The sequence below is a fragment of the Oncorhynchus clarkii genome, chromosome 2, assembly GCF_045791955.1.
Source record: "Oncorhynchus clarkii lewisi isolate Uvic-CL-2024 chromosome 2, UVic_Ocla_1.0, whole genome shotgun sequence".
In the NCBI taxonomy this organism is placed as follows: domain Eukaryota; kingdom Metazoa; phylum Chordata; class Actinopteri; order Salmoniformes; family Salmonidae; genus Oncorhynchus; species Oncorhynchus clarkii.
This window is the reverse complement of record NC_092148.1, coordinates 44993546-45013372: the sequence shown is the minus strand read 5'-3', so window position 1 is coordinate 45013372 and position 19827 is coordinate 44993546. Positions and strand designations below refer to the sequence as shown.

General features: G+C 40.9%; 1 protein-coding gene across 2 annotated transcripts in view; it reads left to right on the top strand.

The window, feature by feature from the left end:
* Positions 1 to 19252, top strand: part of LOC139368361 (leucine rich repeat and Ig domain containing 1a) — a 258993-nt gene extending 239741 nt beyond the window's left edge. For both annotated transcript variants that reach the window (XM_071107149.1, XM_071107141.1), the window contains one exon: positions 15426 to 19252. In XM_071107149.1, coding sequence (XP_070963250.1) covers positions 15438 to 17285 — 1848 coding nt within the window. In that variant the 5' untranslated portion in view covers positions 15426 to 15437 and the 3' untranslated portion in view covers positions 17286 to 19252. The remainder of the gene's footprint in view (positions 1 to 15425) is intronic.
* The last annotated feature ends 575 nt before the right edge of the window (positions 19253 to 19827 follow it).

The window sequence follows — 19827 nt, the reverse complement described above, 5'->3', positions numbered from 1 at the left end:
GACTGTGATGTGCCCATATCTTGGAGAGACTTCTTCCCGTCCAGGAGACTGTCAAACATGATGACAACACCACCACAATGGGTGTTGCTGGGCAGCTTCAATGTGGTGCTCTTATTCTTCTCACTTTGCTTGGTGAGGTAGATTACTGCTATGATTGGATGACCCTTCACATACCTAACCATTTCCTTGGCTCTCTTGTAGAGTGTATCCATTGTTTTCAGTGCCATGATGTATATAAGGCATGTCTGGTTGGAGGGGTGTATACTGGGCGAAGAACATTAAAAAATCTCTTCCAATACACATTGCCTGTGAGCATCAGGGGTGAACCAGTTGCATACACAGCTCGAGCAAGACTTTCATCAGCATTTCTCTGACTACGTTTCCCATTGAGTCAAAAAAACTTCTGATTCCAGGAAGACCATGATCTGTTGCTATCGATAAGGTGTCTGATTCATAATTTTCACCTCGAATAGAAGTAGAGGGACTTTTGTCAGAGGTTGCTTATTGTGAGAGCTAAGGGAACTTTATGCTCTTGGCCAGATGATTATTCTTCTTTGTTGCATTCTTCACATATGATTTGGCACAGTATACCATAATTTGCAAATAAATTCATTAAAAATCCTACAATGTGATTTTCTGGATTTTTTTCCTCATTTTGTCTGTCATAGTTGAAGTGTACCTATGATGAAAATTACAGGCCTCTCTCATCTTTTAAGTGGGAGAACTTGCACAATTGCTGGCTGACTAAATACTTTTTTGCCCCAATGTATGTCATATAAAATATATTCACCCCACCCAGTATTGTAATCAAACTTACCAGAAAGCATGTAGTCCATGGCTCAGACAATGTGGTAGTGTGGGCTCAATAGCATCTCATTAGTGTGCAAGATCTTGAGACCTAGAATTGCCTTAATTATATCCCACAAAATGTTCACTGTTATAAACTAACGTTTTTGATGAATTTAAGCATAATACCCCAGATTTCCGGGCTTAACTTCCCATGGAAAATGTCCTGGAAAATTCTGACCCTTTGCAACCCTAGGAACCACCAAGACTCTTCCTAGAGCTTGCCGCCCAGCCAATCTGCGCAAAGGTGACCAAGAACCTGATGGTCACTCTGACAGAGCTCCGGAGTTCCTCTGTGGAGATGGGAGAATCTTCCAGAACGACAAGCATCTCTGTAGCACTCCACCAATCAGGTCTTTATGGTAGAGGTGGCCAGACGGAAGCCACTCCTTAGTAAAAAGGCACATGACAGATGAACAGAGCAAAGTAGAAAGAGATCCATGTAAATGTGATATGAAATTAGTTTTTCTTTTGTCATTATAGGATATTGTGTGTAGATTGAGGGAAATAACAATTTAATCAATTTTAGAATAAAGCTGTAACGTAACAAAGTGTGGAAGAAGTCAAGGGGTCTGAATACTTTCCGATTGCACTGTATACTAAGGCATTTCAGGTCAGCATCCAAACTCTGTGCTTAGTGAGATGCAGCATGGCAAAAACACAGAGTCACAGTGTGTTTTTATACATTTTCATCCTACTAAGCAATTGGGATACACTTGTTATTCTCAAAGCTCCAAAAGTGTCTAGCAAAGAAGTGAAACATTTTGCCGGTCTTCTGCGAAACATCTGTTCACTCGATTCAAAATACTTGCATGTATGAGTTTTCAGCGTTGTTGGGCCTCAGTAAGGTGGAGGGAGGTGGTGAGTCTCCGACCCTGTTGGAGGTCGGGTTCGGGACGTGTGTGTCGACAGTCTGAGTCGGTGTGGAACAGCTGGCCGCTGTTGGAATTCTGTACCTTGTTGCACCGACCTGCTTCTTTCTGCAGGATTAAAGCTTTGCGACCCATCTGTCTGGCGTCAACTCAAATCTAAGCCTTGCCATATCAAGGGCAGCCAGAGATGTCCTACCACTTGGCTGAGCATCACAATGACAGAGGGTCACCTTTGCCTTCAGATTCTGTCAGAGAAGTGAGGATAGGTGAGGAAATGTGGGACTTATACACCTTTCAAACCAAAAGGTTTTCCGTCAGCTTTAGCATGTAGACTTTTCTTTGTCTAAAAGGTATTGCCGCCAACAAAGCTGTAACTTTTTTTCCGCCAGCCGACATGGTCATGAGGTATTATGTTTAAATATTCCTGCCAACCCCTCAGTATGATTGTCCCCTTTCATCTTACCGGCTTTTGTCATACATTAAATCATGAACATTCTATTTTTCTCCAACATCAAACTTGCCTTTGTCAATATGAAAAAGTTTTTTTTTTTTTTACGTCTGTCTGCATGCCAAAACCTGGTCCAAATAATAACGGTATCTGCTCTATTTTTTGCAACAAAAAAACATCTGTTTAAAAAATGTATTTAGGATAACGCCCAAGCCTAGCAAACCAGGCAATTAAAAGCAACTTTCTAGACAACGTTTTGGTTTAGTGCTAGGCTTGGGCGTTATCCACACAGTCATACCTTAATACCAACGTTTTACCAAACTGGGATATTTGGTAATACTGGCACTGAACACATGGAGCGCTATTTTCAAACCCCACTGAGCCTTTGTAACCCAAAGGTTAGCAATGCTAACAGGTACATGTACATGAAAATCCCATAGAGAATGAGCTAATGAGCACATTGCAAACATTTTATACAGTCTGTGACCTAAACTATTTTCAGGACAGACATCCCAGCTCATGAAGTTATACAAGTAACACATTTTTTTTACTCAGTTTGCTGCACGCACAAAACAAATACTACACAGCAAGGTTCTTGATCCAGTAGGGGATTCTCTGCTTTTACCGGCAAGCAAAACTTAATTTTGGAAGAAGCTAACCTTAGCTAAGTAGCTAGTTAGCTAACCAAATGCACAACTGCAGAGCATTTAGACCGTTAACTTAATAGTGATAAGATATCTAGTTGGCAAATATTTAGTTGTGAATTCCGTACTCCAACTAGGTCACCTGCCTCATGCTGCACAACAGTGAGTGACTTGTAAACAAATAATTATTTGACAGGTTTAATAAAGAATGCATTTGTATTTATCTCCTAACATATTGCACAAGTTCACTGCAGGTATTTACCTAACATTTGAATATTTGTTTCTACTTTTTATAAAAAAAACTTTTAAGAAAAAAAACATCCCATGGCTATTTCCAAGCCCAGAATACGGTATACCACCCAAGACTATTTAGTGCTAGCTTGTTAGCTAACTTGGCTATAGCCATCTCATATAAATTACCAAAACATATCTGACAATGTTTTGAGATTAACTGGAGATACATTACAAGGTAGTTAAGTATGGCGAACTGCTAACTTACTGGTAGGAATGTGAAGAAATTAAAGCAGTGCATTCTGTCTTTTTGGCGTAACTTAGAACTTGATCAACGTTGCTATTTGCAGGTTACCATGACAAGGGTCGCAACAACAGGGTCAAAGTTGAATGTCTCTTGCTCAGTTGCCGCCAAATCAATGGCAATATAGAAGGCCGACATGAGGTAAAGATGTGTCTGTTTTGAAAAGGCCCAATTGTAGATGGATGGAGCCAAATACAGGACCATTCTGGAAGAAAAGAGTCTGCAAAAGACCTGAGACTGGGATGGAAATTTGTCTTCCAACAAGACAATGATCCAAAACATAAAGCAAAATCTACAATGGAATGGTTCAAAAATAAACATATCCAGGTGTTAGAATGGCCAAGTCAAAGTCCAGACCTGAATCCAATCGAGAATCTGTGGAAAGAACTGAAAACTGCTGTTCACAAATGCTCTCCATCCAACCTCACTGAGCTCGAGCTGTTTTGCAAGGAGGAATGGGAAAAAATGTCAGTCTCTCGATGTGCAAAACTGATAGAGACATACCCCAAGCGACTTACAGCTGTAATCGCAGCAAAAGGTGGCGCTACAAAGTATTAACTTAAGGGGGCTGAATAATTTTGCACGCCCAATTTTTCAGTTTTTGATTTGTTAAAAATGTTTGAAATATCCAATAAATGTCGTTCCACTTCATTATTGTGTCCCACTTGTTGTTGATTCTTCACAAAAAAATACAGTTTTATATCTTTATGTTTGAAGCCTGAAATGTGGCAAAAGGTCGCAAAGTTCAAGGGGGCCGAATACTTTCGCAAGGCACTGTATATCACCAATAATAATATCCCGATATGTAACTGTATCAATCCTATTTAGGGAGCAAATGCTAAACGGATTGGATTGTAACCAGTGCTTTGGACAGATTACATGAGAATGCATGAGCAGAAAATAACCACATACCTACTATAAAATACAGTTGTGGATCTTTGATGTTATGGAGCTATTTTGCTTCCACTGGTCCTGGGGCCCTTGGTAAGGTCAGCGGCATCATGAACTTTACCCACTACCAGGACATTTTAGCCAAAAACATTGTTGCGTCTGCCAGGGGGCTGAAACTTGGCTGCAAGTGTATGGTCCAGCAAGACAATAACCCAATCAAAATCCACAAAGAAATGGTTAAATGGCCATCTGTCTACGGACTTAAATGCCCTTATGCTCTACAGATTTGTTGATATTATGACCATCTGTTGATAAGCAACTGTTTGCTAAGGTTAGGGTTAGGTTTAATTTTAGGGTTAAAGGTTAATGTTAGTAGATTGATAGTTGAAATTGTACTGATAGTCCATCTGTAGATGCGCTAGAGACTGTCCAAAGGGTGTCAATTTCGAATCCCACTCTACATATTGCAGATGGTTGTATACTAGCAAAGTCATGAACATATAATACTAATAAAAAGGAGAGGAGGGGGGCCCTCAGGATTAGACTGGGAGCTGAGTGAGCAGTGTGTCTTGGCGTTGGCTTAGGGCTTTCTTTTAACACTTTGTGGGACAGACACTGTCAGCATCATCAGAAGGATTTTCCTCAGGCTCACAGGTATTTAACCAGAGTAGTTAAGAGGGATTGGTTTGGCACTGAGATAATGTGACAGGTAGAATACATGTTCCAGCTGTAGCTAAACACAATGCAGCCCCTCTGCTCATCTTTGTGGATGTGCTGGTTGTGGTGGATCATTTGTACTGTACAATGGTGTTACTGTGATAATAATTGTACATCTTGTTTTGACACTTATACACTGCTCAAAAAAATAAAGGGCACACTTAAACAACACAATGTAACTCCAAGTCAATCACACTTCTGTGAAATTAAACTGTCCACTTAGGAAGCAACACTGATTGACAATAAATTTCACATGCTGTTGTGCAAATGGAATAGACAACAGGTGGAAATGATAGGCAATTAGCAAGACACCCCCAATAAAGGAGTGGTTCTGTAGTTGGTGACCACAGACCACTTCTCAGTTCCTATGCTTCCTGGCTGATGTTTTGGTCACTTTTGAATGCTGGCGATGCTTTCACTCTAGTGGTAGCATGAGACGGAGTCTACAACCCACACAAGTGGCTCAGGTAGTGCAGCTCATCCAGGATGGGACATCAATGCGAGCTGTGGCAAGAATGTTTGCTGTGTCTGTCAGCGTAGTGTCCAGAGCATGGAGGCGCTACCAGGAGACAGGCCAGTACATCAGGAGACGTGGAGGAGGCCGTAGGAGGGCAACAACCCAGCAGCAGGACCGCTACCTCCGCCTTTGTGCAAGGAGGAGCACTGCCAGAGCCCTGCAATATGACCTCCAGCAGGCCACAAATGTGCATGTGTCTGCTCAAACGGTCAGAAACAGACTTCATGAGGGTGGTATGAGGGCCCGACGTCCACAGGTGGGGGTTGTGCTTACAGCCCAACACCGTGCAGGACGTTTGGCATTTGCCAGAGAACACCAAGATTGGCAAATTCGCCACTGGCGCCCTGTGCTCTTCACAGATGAAAGCAGGTTCAAACTGAGCACATGACAGACGTGACAGAGTCTGGAGACGGCGTGGAGAACGTTCTGCTGCCTGCAACATCCTTCAGCATGACCGGTTTGTCGGTGGGTCAGTCATGGTGTGGGGTGGCATTTCTTTGGGGGGCCGCACAGCCCTCCATGTGCTCTCCAGAGGTAGCCTGCCATTAGGTACCGAGATGAGATCCTCAGACCCCTTGTGAGACCATATGCTGGTGCGGTTGGCCCTGGGTTCCTCCTAATGCAAGACAATGCTAGACCTCATGTGGCTGGAGTGTGTCAGCAGTTCCTGCAAGAGGAAGGCATTGATGCTATGTACTGGCCCGCCCGTTCCCCAGACCTTAATCCAATTGAGCACATCTGGGACATCATGTCTTGCTCCATCCACCAACGCCACGTTGCACCACAGACTGTCCAGGAGTTGGCGGATGCTTTAGTCCAGGTCTGGGAGGAGATCCCTCAGGAGACCATCCGCCACCTCATCAGGAGCATGCCCAGGCGTTGTAGGGAGGTCAAACAGGCACGTGGAGGTCACACACACTACTGAGCCTCATTTTGATTTGTTTTAACGACATTACATCAAAGTTGGATCAGCCAGTAGTGTGGTTTTCCACTTTAATGTTGAGTGTCACTCCAAATCCAGACCTCCATGGGTTGATAAATTTGATTTCCATTGATAATATTTGTGTGATTTTGTTGTCTGCACATTCAACTATGTAAAGAAAAAAGTATTTAATAAGAATATTTCATTCATTCAGATCGAGGATGTGTTATTTTAGTGTATTTTAGTTATTTTTTTGAGCAGTGTATATATAGTTGAAGTTTACATACACCTTAGCCAAATAGATTTCAACTCAATTTTTCACAATTTCTAACATTTAATCTTAGTAAAAATTCCCTGTCTTAGGTCAGTTAGGATCACCACATTATTTTAAGAATGTGAAATGTCAGAATAATAGTTGAGAGTGATTTATTTCAGCTTTTATTTCTTTCATCACATTCACAGTGGGTCAGAAGTTTGCATTGCCTCTAAATTTAGAACTACCCAGAACTACCCATCCCGGATCCGGTATATTTGTCATCAGCAACGCTGATTAGCATAGCGCAACACTCAAAAAATATTACTAGAAAATATTCATGAAATCACAAGTGAAATATAGCGAAACACAGCTTAGCCTTTTGTTAATCACCCTGTCGTCTCAGATTTTGAAATTATGCTTTACAGCGAAAGCAATACAAGCGTTTGTGTAAGTTTATCGATAGCCTAGCATAGCATTATGTACACTTAGCATCAGGAAGCTTGGTCAAGAAAATCAGAAAAGCAATCAAATGAACCGTTTACCTTTGATCTTTGGATGTTTTCACTCACGAGACTCCCAGTTAGACAGCAAATGTTCCTTTTGTTCCATAAAGATATTTTTTATATCCAAATACCTCCGTTAGTTCGGTGCGTTATGCCCAGGAATCCACCAGAAATAGCAGTCACGACAACGCAGACAAAATGTCAACAGAAACATGTCAAACAATTTTTATAATCAAACCTCAAGGTGTTTTTCAAATATCTATTCGATAATATATCAACCGGGACAGTTGGCTTTTCACTAGGACCGGGAGGAACAATGGCCGCCTCTCTCTTTTGCGCAAAAATCACTCAGAGCCCCCACCTGACCACTTACGTAATGTGTTCACGCTCATTCTTCAAAATAAAGGCCTGAAACTATGTCTAAACGCTGTAGACACCTTAGGGAAGCCATAGAAAAAGGAATATGGTTGATATCCCTTTCAATGGTCAACCGTAGTCTGGCTTTTTTACAGCGGTTTCTGAGCAGTGGCTTCTTCCTTGCTGAGCGGCCTTTCAGGTTATGTCGATATAGGACTCGTTTTACTGTGGATATAGATTCTTTTGTACCTGTTTCCTCCAGCATCTTCACAAGGTCCTTTGCTGTTGTTCTGGGATTGATTCAAACTTTTTGCACCAAAGTACGTTAATCTCTTGGAGACAGAACGCATCTCCTTCCCGAGCGGTATGACAGCTGTGTGGTCCCATTTGCCTGCTCTTGTTTGTACAGATGAACGTGGTACCTTCATCCCAAGGATGAACCAGACTTGTAGAGGTCTACAATTTTTTTTCTAAGCTCTTGGCTGAATTCTTTTGATTTTCCCATGATGTCGAGAAAAGAGGCACTACATTTGAAGGTAGGCCTTGAAATACATCCACATCCACCTCCAATTGACCCAAATGATGTCAATTAGCAGAAGCTTCTAAAGCCATGACATCATTTTCTGGAATTTTCCAAGCTGTTTAGAGGCACGGTCAACTTAGTGTATGTAAACTTCTGACCCACTAGAATTGTGATACAGGGAATTATAAGTGAAATAATCTGTCTCTAAACAATTGTTGAAAAAATTACTTGTGTCATGCACAGAGTAGATGTCTTAACCGACTTTTCAAAACTATAGTTTGTTAAGAAATTTTTGGAGTGGTTGAAAATCGAGTTTTAATGGCTCCAACCTAAGTGTATTTAAGCTTCCGACTTCAACTGTGTGTGTGCGTGCGTGCGTGCGTGCGTGTGTATATAGTATATTCCCACACTGTCTTCAAATATGAGCATTTCTATGTATTTATCTGATTGTTCTAAGAATGAATAGGCAGAGAATTCTTTGGGTCAATTTGTAGATGATAAATCCGAGACTTCCATTTCCCCAGAAATAAGAACATTTAATGAGAACCTTTATTTTCTGTTAGCTTTTACATTATATTGACATAATTTCAGGCTAGGGTCACTAAAGGTGAATAAGTCCTGAAATTGTTTGGTATGTACATTCATTGTTTACCTGTGATATGTCTGTGTGACAGCACTGCATCATTAGTATTTTTTTTGCTCATGCCAATAATGTATTGTGATCATAATTATGAAGCTGCCAATCACCCATTCCTGGTGTTTTGGAATAAGAATCTCAGTCCTCTATAATTATCTTGTAAACAGGGAATATAATCACGACAAGTGACACTTCTCTAGAACTTGTCAATTGCACATAGCATTAGCCACACCCTCTGTGCATGATTTCACGCAGCATTTCCACTTCTCTCCAGTTTGCTGTCACTTACACGTTCATCTAGTCGTTCGTTGATATTATCATTGGTCTTGGTCCAATAAGAAGGTCTCTTCTCACTACTGCTGAAATTAATGTATTTCTTCAATGGCGAGTTGATTGGAGTGAGGAATTGCATTCGGATTGCCATGCCTGCAAGGGACAGATAACACAGGATTGTTAACAAAATGGAGCCATAAATGTTTAAACATGGCTAGCATTTCATATAGCCATGTGCTCTGCATCTTTCCCTTTATCTGTCTTCTTATGTAATTGCAATGGAGCATTAGCTGCCGACATATCCTTATTTAAAACAGTCTTGAAAAAGATGTGAAACTGCTTTCATTTCATTTGGACGAAATGAAATAGGGATTTTTTTTTTCTGCATCGAAACAATTGAGCTTTTTGTTTGTTTCATATGAGGCTCGGAAAATCAGGTGCTAGAATGAAATAATCAGACTGGTATTATTTCATCTGGATTTTGACCCCAGTTTTACGTTGAAGGACTGCCTGTACTCATTACCATCCTAATACCCTACTGTGGTCCTAGACTCCGAATGTTGCAGCCATGTAGCTTTACCAGCAAGGGATTACAGTTGAGCGCTTCCTTGATTAGGTTTTGGTGTCAATGAGGAAGATGTGGGACATAATAGCATCTCAGAGAGCGATATCCAATGTGTAATAGGCACACACAGCAAAGGCAAAAAGGTGGAGCGGAAAATAAGGATTGGCAGCTGCACTTCCTCTCCCCTGTCAGATGTTCCACCAGCTGCTTAAGCCATCCATCCTGTATGGCTCCCTCATCAGACTGCTTTAACTTGGATCAATTTAGGCTAAAGCTGCAATGTATATATTTTTAGGCGTCCTGACCAATTTCACATAGAAATGTGAGATATAGACATGTCATTCTCATTGAAAGCAAGTCTAAGAAGTGGTAGACCATTTCTATGCGCGCTATATCTATGCTTCCTGTTACGTTTTGGTTTTGAGTCTTATACTTTCTGGTTTTGTACACCATCTTCAAATAGATGAACATATATATCACAGTGGTTTAGATGGTACAATGATTCTCTATACTATACTTGTTTGTTTTGTTGCAAACTATTAGAATTTTAGCAACCAGGAAATGTCGGAGCGATTTCTGCATAGTGCACCTTTCATGTAAAACAAACAGGAGAAGGAGAATTTAGTTACTTCGGAGGCCGCAATGTCTGCTCTGGGACATATGGGCAGTTCTTCAGACTCATTGACCCCAATTCACTATCCCGCAGAGATGGTGCCTATAAACGTTTTCGATAAAACCTTTTCTCATTGGTTTGAGATGGTATTGACATGCGGGGTGACAAGTAGCCTCATGATTAGAGTGTTGGGCCAGTAACCGAATCCCCGAGCTGACAAGGTAAAAATCTGCAATTTTGCCCCTGAACAAGGCAGTTAGCCCACTGTTCCTAGGCCATCATTGTAAACAATAATTTGTTCTTAACTGACTTGCCTAGTTAAATAAAGGTTCAAATAAATAAAAAATCTCCATCTGACCCTTGACCCCCGAGAAGAATCAAATTAAATTGAGAGTGAGGGAAAAAAACATAAACCCCTCTAATTCATCTAATGTCAGTTTGGGGCTTTGCAGAAAGAATTATTGACAATGGTAGTTATATGTCACAATTTAATTAACTGTCTACCATAACAATATTTTTTTTTTTAAATTGCACATTATTTATCAGATTGTTGCATGGAAGCCTTTAGCTTAGTGTATTTACTTCACACAAAATCTCCATAATTCAAAGCACATGCAATATTGACACTGCACACGCGACCCAATTTCAGTTAATAAACTCTACAGGAAAACCCTACAGTATAGCCTATAGAAGTGTGTGCCTCTTTCAGCTGTCATTGTGGTTCTTCAGACAGTCACAAATTTGATAGGGCTATGCACAATCAACTACATAGGCATCTCTGTCAGAGGAATGGGGGGAAATTCTATCTTCTCTTGTACAAAAAATCACAAGAAAGAGGATTTTGACACCCATCATCTGATTGTTTTGAAACAGAAAAGCGTTCCTGCGAAATTATTTTGTTGAAATATAACTTTATCTGCGAAATTAATCTAATTGATTGCACCCAGATTTGCCATTTTAATTTATAGGAAAATACAATAAATATAGTACCTAACATCTGAATTGGACCAAATGTTTTTCTAACAATGACTTATCCATGAGGAATGTTTTTGTCATCAGTGTTGATGCAAGTTTGATGTATGTGCCACCCAGAACCAATTATAAGGTTAACTGATAGTTGCTAATGGATGCTATTGAGACACAAAACACAGAGAATGGATGTGAATGTCAATGTTTAGGATCTTAATTTGTGACATTGTATTTAAGATAGATTTTTGTGTATTGCTTGACTTGTGTGCAAGGCCAGATTACAAGATTATTAAGGACATTTGAGGGTTCTGCTCCACATCCTGAAAAATAGGGTGTACAAACCCAACAATACACCACCTATGAAATTGGGTTACAGGTCTCTGCATACTTACAAGAGAAAAATATTTGTTATACAGAATTAATTTGGGAATTTGGGAAGAATTTGAGAGAATATCATGAATTATGTCCCCTTTTGTTTCGATATCAAATAATTTCTGGGTAACAATTAAGTACCTTACTGTACCTTACGGTCAAATAGATTCTTACCAAAGACCAATTTCTCAAACAAGCATTTTGTCTGAGAGTGGTCTAAGTTGGGAGGGGGAAACTGAAAACTAGCTGTTGTTGGCAGATAGGTTTGGAACTCTCTTTCTTATTGGTCTGTTGTAACTACCCATCCCGGATCCGGGAGCGTAATCATCATCTGACACTAATTAGCATAACGCAACGGACATAAATATTACTAGAAAATATTCAGATTCATGAAATCACAAGTGAAATACATTGAAACACAGCTTAGCCTTTTGTTAATCACCCTGTCATCTCAGATTTTGAAAATATGCTTTACAGACAAAGCAAGACAAGCATTTGTGTAAGTTTATCGATAGCCTAGCATAGCATTTTGCCTAGCTAGCAGCAGGCAACCTGGTCACGAAAATCAGAAAAGCAATCAAATTAAATCGTTTACCTTTGATGAGCTTTGGATGTTTTCACTCACGAGACTCCCAGTTAGATAGCAACGGTTCCTTTTTTCCCAAAATATTATTTTTGTAGGCAAAATAGCGCCGTTTGTTCTTCACCTTTGGCTGAGATATCGACCGGAAATTGCGGTCACGAAAACTGCGAAAAATATTCCAAATTAGCTCCATAATATCGACAAATATCTATTCGATAATATATCCGCCGGGACAATTTGCTTTTCAGTAGGACTGAGAGGAAAAATGGCTACTTACGCAATATAGTCGCTTACGTTCATTCTTCAACATAAATGCGTGAAACTACATCAAAATGCTGTAGACGCCTTGGGGAATACGTAGAAAAAGGAATCTGGTTGATAGCCCATTCACTGCTCAATAGGGACGCATTGGAACGCAGAGCTTTCAAAACATGAGTCACTTCTTGATTGGATTTTTCTCAGGCTTTCGCCTGCAATATCAGTTCTGTTATACACACAGACAATATTTTTACAGTTTTGGAAACGTTAGAGTGTTTTCTATCCTAAGCTGTCAATTATATGCATATTCTAGCATCTTGTCCTGACAAAATATCCCGTTTACTACGGGAACGTTATTTTTCCAAAAATGAAAATACTGCCCCCTAGTCACAAAAGGTTTTAATGGTTGCATAATATTATCTATTTTTGCAAACTTTCTATTGAAATTGATTTTGGTAAGTTCATTTATATTTTTTAAGATGACTACCAAATAGGTCTACTTCACCATCCGCCCATTTTGTTGGTAAACTAATAGCCCGTTTACTTTGGGAACGTTATTTTTCCAAAAATGAAAATACTGCCCGCTAGTTACAAGAAGTTTTAACAAATGTGTACCGTCTGGTGATGTCACCAGGCAGGTAAAAACTCCATCTCACCAAAACAGGAAAAATTTCAGGCGGTCTTTTCAAACAGCTCTTAAACTAAAAGGGTATTATTGTCATTTTCACAATTTCACAGCATTAATCCAACCTCATAGTGTGGAAAGATATACAAGACACAGAAAAATCACATTTCTGACTGTACTGGGCCTTTAATCCAACTTTTTCAATAAATACGTAAGTATGGCTCTTTGCATAAAAATGGAAAGTATAATTATAAAATCAATTATTAATGACATTGTTAGTAATAATAATACAAATAAAAGGGACTTATATAGTGCTTTTCAAGGACCCAAAGTCACTTTACAATTGTAGAAATATAAAAATCACACTAAACAAAACCGTGAAGGGAAATAGTATAATGTATCAGTGTATGGAGAGGTTGGGATTAGGATATGAACCCGATTTAGAGTAAGGTGTGGGATCGGGGTTAGTGGAGGGGGAAAACACTGACGGATAAGATAGAAAGTAAATATTGTTTGTTATTACGATTTTAAGACCAGTATCTATCTTTCTGAAGCCACCGCCCTGGCTCTGCATGGTCTATATTGTATTGTAAAAGATTGCTCCAGCTGAATGTTAGCCATAGCACATACATCAGACTTGACACCATTTGTCTTTGATTGCTACTGCTGCCCCACTCCCCACTCTGTTTTAACTCACACAGCACATTCACGCTGGAAATACAGGGTGAAAAAGAAAAAAGAAATATTTTATGCTAACGGTACACTCTAAAGATGTGCTCAGCATACGTGTCTCTGAAACAGCATGAATTGGATAACCTTCTCAAAATTGGTTAATTCAAGCTGCACCTGGCCCCTTTTTGAAATGCCATAACTTAATACTAGGGAGCTCGCAATGACTGATTGATCTTGAGCAAGGTGCTATGCATGCATGCAAGCCATACACACAGTGGTGTAATGGTGCCGGAAGAATTTTCCCCCAAAAAAATCTAAACGCCCCGCCCGACGAAGGAAAAATATATATGAAAAACAGTGACATACACTCTGAACGACCTAAAATTATAAATCCCGTATTGGTCTTTCACAGTCAGGCCAACCCAAGCTGTACTGTGAAAGGTAGCCTAGTGGTTAAAGCATTGGGCCAGTAACCGAAAGGTTGCTAAATCGAATCCCCGAGCTGACAAGTTAAAAATCTGTCGTTCTGCCCCTGAACAAGGCAGTTAACCCACTGTTCCTAGGTTGTCATTGTAAGTAAGAATTTGTTCTTAACTGACTTGCCCTAGTTAAATAAAGGTTCAAATAAAAATAAATAAAATAATTGTTTGAAACCAGGACATGTTACTTCATATTATGAGGTATGTCTCACCTTACTTGAAAGTAGCCTATAGACAAAATCCCACCACAGAAATGTGAAGGCAATTTATTTTTTATGAAGACTTACTCATATGCTTTATCCTGTTCTATTGATTTTCTTTCAATTTTCTTTCATTGTCTATTAGGAAAATACATTATCTTGGTCATATTAGCAACCCATGATAATTGTTGCATATTTAACCCCCCCCCCTCTTTCTACATTTCCTGTGGATATTTCCATCTCTGTCCATGCACATTTTAGAACGCCCTTTTCCTGCAAATTTCATTTTAGAACATTCACGCGAAGGTACATTGCCCCATCTAAAATGTGAAGAATCAATAGTATATCAACATTTTAAGCTAAGCATTCGGATCTGTTCCATCAGCCTTATTAATTGAAACGGCAGTGGAGATTTAAGAAGTGAGTACACTCAATGCCCACTGAAAAATAAGTGGGCACACACACAAAACATAACCAGGCAGCATCACACCCGAATGCCAGGAATTGATTCAAATTCTTTGTGATACATCTACTGTCTGTCCGAGCTCAACATTTCCTCTTATGGATCATGAATGAGTCTAATATGGTGCTGATATAACCATTGCATGCAAATCCTTCAGCTAACAATGTTCCATCAGTTCACAGGAGCCTCCTGCATCTGAAATGCCTTTGAAGCTCTGTGTAGAGTAGTGAGCATTGCAGGATTCATATATGTCAGTTTTCTCCATTATGCAAATACATACCTTATTCCTAGTAACCCCTCACCCCCATTCATATTTCCTTTGTGCCATTAATATTGCAGCAAATCTTTTACACTCAATTTCAAATTGTGTCACATGAGGATGGCATCGCTTTACATTTTATTGCTTTTCATTGTTGGCGTCAAAATGCCTGGCAGAGAATAGTAGTCACTATTTTTCAAAAGAGAACAAATAGTATAATATGTTTTCATAGGACACTCCTTTTCTCACACTTCAAAGCATTTTATATGCAGCAATACTGCAGAATGTGGCTTCAAAACAATACAAAAGTGATCTCACTTTTCACCAATTTTAATGATAAGGAAATAGCCCAGTGTTATTTAGAGTATCTAATCAGTGATTGTTTTTCTGACATGTCCTTTCTCTGTCTCTCTTGTGTCTCCATAGGTAACCGATAGGATGGGGGCCAGGGAAGCGAGTGGGCACAGCTACCTGGTGGCTTGCTGGCAGCCCATTCTGATTCTGATGCTGGGCACCGTACTGTCCGGTTCCACCACAGGTTGCCCGTCCCGCTGCGAGTGCAATGCCCAGGAGCGCTCAGTCATATGCCACCGCAAGAAGCTTATGTCCGTCCCTGAGGGCATCCCCACAGAAACGCGGTTGCTGGACCTCAGCAAGAACCGCATCAAGACCATCAACATGGATGAGTTCGCAACCTACCCCAACCTGGAGGAGCTGGAGCTCAACGAAAACACCATCTCCGCTATTGAGCCCGGCGCCTTCAACAACCTGTACGGCCTCCGGACATTGGGGCTGCGCAGCAACAAGCTCAAACTCATCCAGCTGGGTGTGTTCACGGGCCTCAGCAACCTCACCCAGTTGGACATCAGTGAGAACAAGATAGTCATCCTGCTGGACTATATGTTCCAAGACCTGTACAACTTGCGCTCCATGGAGGTGGGCGACAATGACTTGGTGTTCATCTCCCATCGGGCCTTCCATGGTCTCAGCAGCCTGGAGCAGCTGACTTTGGAGAAGTGCAACCTGACCTCGGTGCCCACCGAGGCCTTCACCCACCTTCACAGTTTGATCTTTCTCAGGCTGCGCCACCTCAACATCTATGTTATTAAGGATTACTCCTTCAAAAGACTGTACCGGCTGAAAGTGCTGGAGATCGCCAACTGGCCCTACCTGGACACCATGACCTCCAATTGCCTCTATGGACTGAACCTCACCTCGCTGACCATCACCAATGGCAACCTGACCTCCATCCCATACGTGGCTCTCCGGCACTTGGTCTACCTACGGTTTCTGAATCTGTCCTATAACCCCATCCACACCATTGAGGGGAATAAGCTCCATGACCTTCTGAGGCTCCAGGAGTTTCACCTGGTTGGGGGCAGGCTGGCTATGATCGAGCCCTACTCGTTCCGGGGCCTAAACTATCTGAAGATCTTCAATGTGTCTGGCAATGCCTTGAGCACCTTGGAGGAGTCTGCGTTCCACTCAGTAGGCAACCTGGAGACTCTGGCGCTTTACGATAACCCCTTGGCATGTGACTGCCGGCTGCTGTGGGTGTTCCGGAGACGCTGGAGGCTCAACTTCAACCGGCAGCAACCCACCTGCGCTTCACCTGAGTTCGTACAGGGAAAAGAGTTTAAAGATTTCCCGGACGTCCTGCAGCCCAACTACTTCACGTGTCGCAAGTCCAGGATCCGGGACCGCAAGGCGCAGCAGAAATTTGTGGACGAGGGAACTACTGTTCATTTTGTATGCCAGGCGGACGGTGATCCCGCCCCAGTCATCATGTGGCTCTCACCCCAGAAGCAGTTCATCACGACCAAAACCATCGGACGGCTCACAGTATTCCCAGATGGCACCCTTGAGGTGCGCTACGCGCAGATTCAGGATAATGGAACGTATGTGTGTATAGCCAGCAACGCCGGTGGCAATGACACATCTCTCGCCCACCTGCACGTCCATAGCTACTCTCCAGACTGGCCTCACCAACCCAACAAGACCTTTGCATTCATCTCCAACCAGCCCAATGAGAATGGTGGCAATGGGACGCGAACCAACGTCCCGTTCCCCTTCGACATCAAGACCTTAATCATCGCCACCACTATGGGTTTCATATCTTTCCTTGGTGTCGTCCTGTTTTGTCTGGTGCTACTCTTTCTGTGGAGTAGAGGTAAAGGGGCCACAAAGCACAACATAGAGATTGAGTATGTGCCACGCAAGTCAGACGCTGGGATGAGCAGCAGCAACGCAGACGCCCCTCGCAAGTTTAACATGAAAATGATTTAACGGGACCTAGGGAGCAAACAGACTCTTAACTTGAAATTGTAAAAAAAAAAAAACGTCAAATCCTCCCTTACAAATCTGTGGATCCTGGGATGTAATCATGAAGTAATCTGTTTTCCCTGACTTAACTGTTGGAGATGGAGAGAGAAGTTCCTTGCTTTCGTAATATGTTGAGTATATGAGGGGGATGATAGCAAAGCAGACGCTCCACAGCGTTGGCAATTTCTGCAAGGCCTTTAGGTACGTTTGTTCGAAAGCTAATTTTGTTGTGTGCGATTCATATTCTTGTGGATTTATATTGGGAAGAAATTATAGAAAAAAAGAGATGAACCCTTCTCTATGTATGTAATAACCTGCCTTCACTGTCCTTTTGCCTGTGTTCTTAGTTTATAGATTTTTTACAGAAATTGAAATATTTGTTTACCAAAATGTTAAGAGTAGATTGTATGGGTTGATGAGCACATTTAAACAATCCCTTCTGGTACTTTGTCAGTCAGAATATACAGTACCAGTCAAAGGTTTGGACACACCTACTCATTCAAGGGTCTTTCTTTATTTTTACTATTTTCTACGTTGTAGAGTAATAATGAAGACATCAAAACTATGAAATAACACATGGAATCATGTAGTAACAAAAAAAGTGTTAAAACAAATCAAAATATAATTTAGATTTTAGATTCTTCAAAGTAGCCACCCTTTGCCTTAATGACAGCGTACCACACTATTTTCATTCTCTCAACCAGCGTCACCTGGAATACTTTTCCAACAGTCTTGAAGGAGTTCCACATATGCAGAGCACTTGTTGGCTGCTTTTCCTTCACTCTGCTGTACAACTCATCCCAAACCATCTCAATTGGGTTATGGTCGGGTGATTGTGGAGACCAGGTAATCTTGATGCAGCATTCCATCACTCTCCTTCTTGGTCAAATAGCCCTTACACAGCCTGGAAGTGTTTTGGGTCATTGTCCTGTTGAAAAACAAATGATAGTCCCACAAAGCACAAACCAGACGGGATGGCGTATCACTGCAGAATGCTGTGGTAGCCATGCTGGTTAAGTGTAAATAAATCAATGACAGTGTCACCAGCAAAGCACCCCAATACCATCACAACTCCTCCATGCTTCACGGTGGGAACCACACATGCAGAGATCATCCATTCACCTACTCTGCGTCTCACAAAGACATGGCTGTTGGAACCAAAAATCTCCAATTTGGACTCGTCAGAGCAAAGGACAGATTTGCACCGGTCTAATGTCCATTACTCATGTTTCTTGGCTCAATCATGTATCTTCTTCTTATTTGTGTTCTTTAGTAGTGGTTTCTTTGCAGCAATTCGACCATGAAGGCCTGATTCTCTCCATATCTTCTGAACAGTTGATGTTGAGATGTGTCTGAACTCTGTGAAGCATTTATTTGGGCTGCAATTTCTGAGGCTGGTAACTCTAATGAAGTTATCCTCTGCAGCAGAGGTAACTCTGGGTCTTCCTTTCTTGTGGCAGTCCTCATGCGAGCCAAAGTTCTTGAAATGTTCCAGGTTGACTGACCTTCATGTCTTAAAGTGATGATGGACTGTTGTTTCTCTTTGCTTATTTGAGCTGTTCTTATCATAATATGGACTTGGTCTTTTATCTAATAGGGCTATCTTCTGTATACCACCCCTACCTTGTCACAACAGAACTGTTTGGCTCAAACGCATTAAGAAGGAAAGAAATTCCACAAATGTACTTTTAACAAGGCACACCTGTTAATTGAAATGCATTCCAGGTGACTACCTCATGAAGCTGATTGAGAGAATGCAAAGGTGTCTTCAAGGCAAAGGGTGGCTACTTTGAAGAATCTCAAATATAAAATAATTTTGATTTGTTTAACACTTTTTCTGGTTACTACATAGTTTTGATGTCTTCAATAATATTCTACAACGTAGAAAATAGTAAAATCATGGAAACCCTTGAATGAGTAGGTATGTCCAAACTTTTGACTGGTGTGTGTATATATATATATATATATATACACACACACACGGAACATATATATATATATATATATATATATATATATATATATGTATGTGTGTATATATGGGTTCTGTATCTCGTCCATATCATTCACTACAGTCGTGGCCGAAAGTTTTGAGAATTACATAAATATTATTTTCCACAGTTTGCTGCTTCATTGTCTTTAGATATTTTTGTAAAGTTTTTACTATGGAATACTGAAGTATAGTTACAAGTATTTCATAAGTGTCAAAGCCTTTTATTGACAATTGCATGAAGTTGATGCAGAGTCAATATTTGCAGTGTTGACCCTTCTTTTTCAAGTCCTCTGCAATCTGCCCTGGCATGCTGTCAATTAACTTCTGGGCCACATCCTGACTGATGACAGCCCATTCTTGCATAATCAACGCTTGGAGTTTGTCAGAATTTGTGGGGTTTTCTTTGTCCTCGTCAACACTCACACCTGTGTTAACGAGAGAATCCCTGACATGATGTCAGCTGGTCCTTTTGTGGCAGGGCTGAGATGCAGTGGAAATGTTTTTGGGGGATTC